At 54.1% G+C, this 5349-nt stretch overlaps 1 protein-coding gene across 4 annotated transcripts in view; it reads left to right on the forward strand.

The window, feature by feature from the left end:
* Positions 1 to 5349, forward strand: part of LOC110573734 (zinc finger protein 787) — a 182790-nt gene that overhangs the window by 132646 nt on the left and 44795 nt on the right. The window contains exon 3 of one of the 4 annotated variants that reach the window (XM_044911294.1): positions 851 to 856. The exons of the other annotated variants lie outside the window; for them this stretch is intronic. Coding sequence (XP_044767229.1) covers positions 851 to 856 — 6 coding nt within the window. The remainder of the gene's footprint in view (positions 1 to 850; positions 857 to 5349) is intronic. 4 annotated transcript variants of the gene reach the window in all.

Genomic DNA, 5349 nt, shown 5'->3' on the forward strand with positions numbered 1-5349 from the left:
GGGCTGATGGGTGAACAGTAGGTGGGTTGACTGCACGATGTGTGAAGGGGGTGGGTGACGTCTGAGTGGGTTTTGGGTAGACAAATGATTGGGTGGGTAAGTCAGGTGGGCAAAGAACCTCACATTTCCTTTCTCCAGGTTTTTAAACTGCTCTATGAAGTTCCAGAGAGATAAGCTCCGGCTCATGATTCAATTTACAAAAACAATCCCAGTGCAACAAAAAAAGTGTGAACCCCCTGCCCCCACCCACACATTCCCTCCATGCCAGCCACCAGGTCCCAAGCCTTGGTGTCCTGGCCTCTCCTGGGTGCAGAGACACCTGCTATCAGGGGCAGAAGCCACCGTCCCCACCCTGGCTCCGGCCTTGACTTGCTGTGTGGCCTCAGGCAAGCTGCTTGAGCTCTCTGGACCTTGGGTTTCTACTCTGTTAGACACAGGCTTCCAGACAGCTGAGTGTACCAGTGGGTCAACCAACGGTGGTGTTGGCTTGGTACACAGCAGTGTGTTTAAAAATGTAAAAAACATTTGAAAATCAGGCAGTTTCATAAAAATCCAAACTTTGTCTTTTCTTGAGAAAAAACTGTTGATGTACTGGGGCCACATTCCCACGTGGCAACATAGGCTGCAGGAGAGCTGGCAGGATGGTGCCTGGCACACACCAGCAGCTGGTATGCATGGCCGGGTGCCAGCTATCCTGTCTGACCTCGCTGTGCCCTCCGTGGGGGCACGTCTGATCCATCTCCAGCCCTGGGGCCTAGCTCAGGGCCAGGCACATGGCAGGGACACCAGGAATGTTCACTGAGCAAATGAAGGATGAGCAGAAGGGGGACCCCTCAGGGTGCGAGAGGAGCATCATGTGGGTGAGGGGGTGAGCTACTCACCTAAGGGCATCATCCCAACATCATCCTTTCCAACGGTCACCCCGGAGCCTTCTGTCACATCCTTAGGTGCCCTCACTGCTGGTCCCTGAAATGAGAGATCCCACACTCAGAAATGAGAAACCACAGCGATAGCCTCTAATTTTTCTCCCCGGCAACACCCACTACGTTGAGGCAGTCATCAAGTCCTATCACGTGCTCCGGGGGAAGCCGGCTACCAGGCCTCCTGCTGGTCACCATGTGAGGGACTCGTCTGGGGAGCAGACCCTCCAGCCCCCAGTTGACCTCCTCATGAGACCCTGAGTCAGATCTGCCCCAAATTTCTGACCCACGGAAACTGTGTGAGACAACAAATGTTTGTTGTTGCAAGCCTCTAAGTTTGGGGTGATTTGTTCTGTAACAACAGACAACTGATACACTTGCTTTAAATCCTATCTTAGCTTCGTAATTACTGCCCTCTGGATAAAGTGCAAACTCCTTGACAAAATACACAAGAAAAACACATAAGCTACCTTTAACTCAGGAAAAAAATAAAGGAATGGAACTTTTCCCAGCTCAAACAGTAGACCACTTGTGAGCAGGATGGTGCCAGCCAGAACACCGAAGGTTACTGAAAATGTTTCAGACTATTTTAGGTGTCTTTATGCTATTGTCATTGTTTCTTAAGCCCTTGTCCCCAAGGAACAGATCAGAATCCTAATGCCAATGAAAGAGAGCTGACTCCTGAGTTCCACACATCCAACCCCCTTCTCGTACTTTACTTCTTTCAAATGCAACAGTTAGGATGGAAGTCAGTGATGCCTAAAATTCTATCGACTAGCAAGAAGACTCTGCAGGGAGCTTCCAGAGCCTTTCTCAAACGTGCATTGTTTGGAATTTGTGAATGCCCACGTTGTCTGGTGGTGGCAGGAGGAATATTTTGCATGGTCACCTTTTTGCTCTAGCAGACTGTAAACTGATTCCTGACCACCACTCGTGCAGCTCAGGCTGTTATGGTGCTACGGGTGACGACCTGCTGCTTGCTTCTGCTGTGGCCCATGGGCCACGGCCCCACCTCCTCCTCCAACCCCACCTCTGGCCAGGTCCTTTCCTGGAAGTCCATAGTAGAAAGTTAATGATGCCCTGCGCATGCCAGGTTCTCTCAAACCTCCAAGCTTCAGCATATTCTGTTCCCTCTGCCTAGAGCTCCTTCTCCCATCCCCTTTTCCCTGACTACCTCCGACGTCCTTCAAGACTTGACTGAGCCCCCATCCCTGCCACCACACACAGGTTTATGACCCTGTGTGATTTAAGAACAGCCCCTATCCTGCTACCTATCACGCCACACTACTCAACAGCTTTATTGAGGTTACAGTGGATGTACATTATAAATGCATGTATTTAAAGCATACGATCCAGTGAGTTTGAACATGTACACACTCTTGAAACTACCATCACAGCCGAGATGGCAAACATATCTAACAGCCCCTAAAAGTCTCCTTGTGCATGTTTGTGATCTCTCTGAATCCCCAAATTACGAATCAGCAAATGCTGATGCATTTCCCATCACTACAGAGCTGTTTTCATATTCTAGAAACTTTATGTAGAACCACAGAGTAAATAGGTATTCTTGTTTTTTTGGGGGGGGGCGGTTCTCCCATGCAACATAATTATTTAGAAATTAAGGATACTGACCTACAGTTTTCTTTCTCGTAGTATCTTTGCTTTTGCCCACAGAAGGAGTTGGGAAGTGTACCTTCTTCAATGTTTGAAGTTTGTGTGGAGTTGATGTCACTTGTTTCTGAAACGTTCGGTAGACCTCCCTGACAGAGTCACCTTAACTGTCACACTGCATTTTTATGCCTCTGCTTGCCCATCTCCTCCTACAGACTGTGGGCTCCAGGAGGGCAGGGCCTGGCCTGCCTTCCTTCTGTGGTATCCCTGGTGCCAACCCTTCTAATAACAGCTGTCGTGAGACATCATTCACCTACTGCAGAATTCACCCACTGAAAATACAATTCCGTGGCTTTCAGCGTATTCAGAGTTGTGCAACCATCCCCAGTTTTAGAGTATTCTCATCACCTGCAAACTAAATCTCAACCCCAGCAGCAGCTACTCCCCTTCCCTGCCCCAACCCCCGGGAACCCCAGGCTTCTCTCTGTGTCTGTGGGTGTGCCTGTTCTGGGTGTTGCATTAGTGGAATCTTGCAATCTACAGTCCCTTCGGACTGGCTCCTTCCCCCTTTCCACGCCATGCCTTTGATGGTCACTCTAGCAGGCGTCAGTGCTTCAGTCCCTTGCGTGGCTGAATAATGTTCCCTTGTGAGGCTGGACCACATTCTGTGCATCTATTCCAGTGGGCACACGGGTCGTTTCCATTTTCTGCCTATTACGGAGACTGCTGGCCTGCTGCCGTTCACCTCACATCAGGGACAAGTTTCGTGTGCACGTACACCCAGCAGTGAAGTGCTGGCTCACAGGGTAGCAGGTGTTTAACCCTCACAGGAACTGCCAGACGTCTCCCACCACGACTGCCCCGCATCACATTCCCGGGCTCGAGAGCCTCCCTCCTCAGCATGGTCAGCACGACCTGGTGCTGTCCCCACGCGCCCCAGGAGAGGCGTGCTCCTGGACCTGCCCCGGGTGCCTCTCCCCTCGCGGACTGTGCTCTGCGTCCCTTCACTGAAACAAATCGGAACTGTGAGCACCCCAGCTCTCATCAGGTCCTGAATCCTTTTCATGGATTACCAAACCCAGGCTGGTCCTGGGAACCCCGAACTTGCAGGTGGTATCAAAGCAAGGTGTCCTCGGAGGAACCCCCAGGCGCCGCACACGGAGCCGCCTGGCCGCCAGCACTGCCCATCTGGGTTCAAGTCTGAACTTCCCACCCTGAACTTGTTCATGTATTTATTCCAGCTCTACCAGGTGAGGGGGCGGGGAGTGAAGGCAGGAGGCCGGACCACAGTCCGCAGGTCACGGTGAGGAGGCGGGACGTCTTTCTCCCGAAGATTCAGAGTCTAGCCAGAGTCTAGCCCGACCACTCAGCCTCATCAGCTGAGCAAGCCCTGCGGGCCACCCTGAGCCACGACCACGCCGCCCACCTTCACCTCCCCGGGCTCGCTGCTGCCCTCACCTTCCTGCACGCTGGCCCTGCCAGTGCCACCAGCTTTGGCTCTCACCTCTGCTGGCTGCCCCGTGCTCTCTTCCTGTGCTGCTGGCTGCCTCTGCTGCCCCAGGATTCCCTGAGCGCTGACCGCCCGGAGGCTCAGGCCGGCGGGCGTTTCCTGTTGTGCTGACTGCCGCCCGGGCTCTCCCAGCCTCCCAGCTCCTGACCGCCCACCCGCTTTCCTTTGGGTTTCCTGGGCTGGCAGACACCCGGCCCCCTGGCTATTGTGTGCCTGGGACCGGATGCAGGTGACTGACCGTGGCCAATTCGGTCCCCCCTCCGCCATCTCCCCTAACCTGCAGAACAGACCAGGCTCTCCCTCCAGACCTGACAGGAAACTTCGCACTGCCCGCCTGCATCCAACAGAGGAGGCCTGGGGGTTACTCACCGCTCCCTGGCAAGCCCCTTGTTGAGCACCTACTAGGTACCAGGCACTACTCAAAGCGCCAGGACACAGCAGCGAACAAGACAGACAAAGCCCCTGCGCTCGAGGGCCTATGTTCTAGTCACTGCTAGACGAACCACAACAAGTAATGATTTCCACCAGGCCAACTCGGCCAGGTAGTGGTTTCTCTCGGCCCCCTGGAATCGGAGCAGCCAAGAAGAGCCCTTAGAACCGTGGAGGCTCACACGCTGCCCGTGGCAACGCCAAATGCCACAGCCACCTCGGGAAGCAGTTGGGCGGTTTCTTCTAAAATCAAACACGCCTGCCATGAAAGCCAGAACTCGCACTCCCGGCGATCCACTCTGGCTAAATGAAAACTTGTGTTCGCGCAGAAATGCACACCCAGGTCTTTAAAGCAGCTGCATTCAAGATCACCCAACACTTGGGCGCCTGGGTGGCTCGACGGTTAAGCATCTGCCTTCAGCTCAGGTCATGGGCCCGGGGTCCTGGGATCGAGTCCCGCGTTGGGCTCCCTGCTCCTTGGGAGCCTGCTTCTCCCTCTGCTTCTCTCTCTCTCTCATGAATAAGTAAAATCTTTAAAAAAAAAAAAATCACCCAACACTGGAGACCACTTCTGGGTCCTTCAACGGGGGAGGGACAGAGAAACTGGTGTGTCCACACCACGGGGCTCTACTTGGCGTGAAAAAGGAACCAACTACCAACACGCGCAACCACATGGGTCAATCTCAAAGGCATCGTGCTGAGCAAAAGACCCAGCCCCCAAAGCTCACACACTGTGAGTTCCTTTCTGTGCTTCCCCAGAAGATGGACCGCAGACTGGCAGCCCGCGGGGCTCCAGGGCGAGGGCGCCTGTGAGGACGGCCCGCGGGGGTCCGGGGCGAGGGCTCCTGTGAGGGCGGCCCGCGGGTTCTGGGGCGAGGG

Source organism: Neomonachus schauinslandi, chromosome 16 (assembly GCF_002201575.2).
Source record: "Neomonachus schauinslandi chromosome 16, ASM220157v2, whole genome shotgun sequence".
NCBI lineage: Eukaryota > Metazoa > Chordata > Mammalia > Carnivora > Phocidae > Neomonachus > Neomonachus schauinslandi.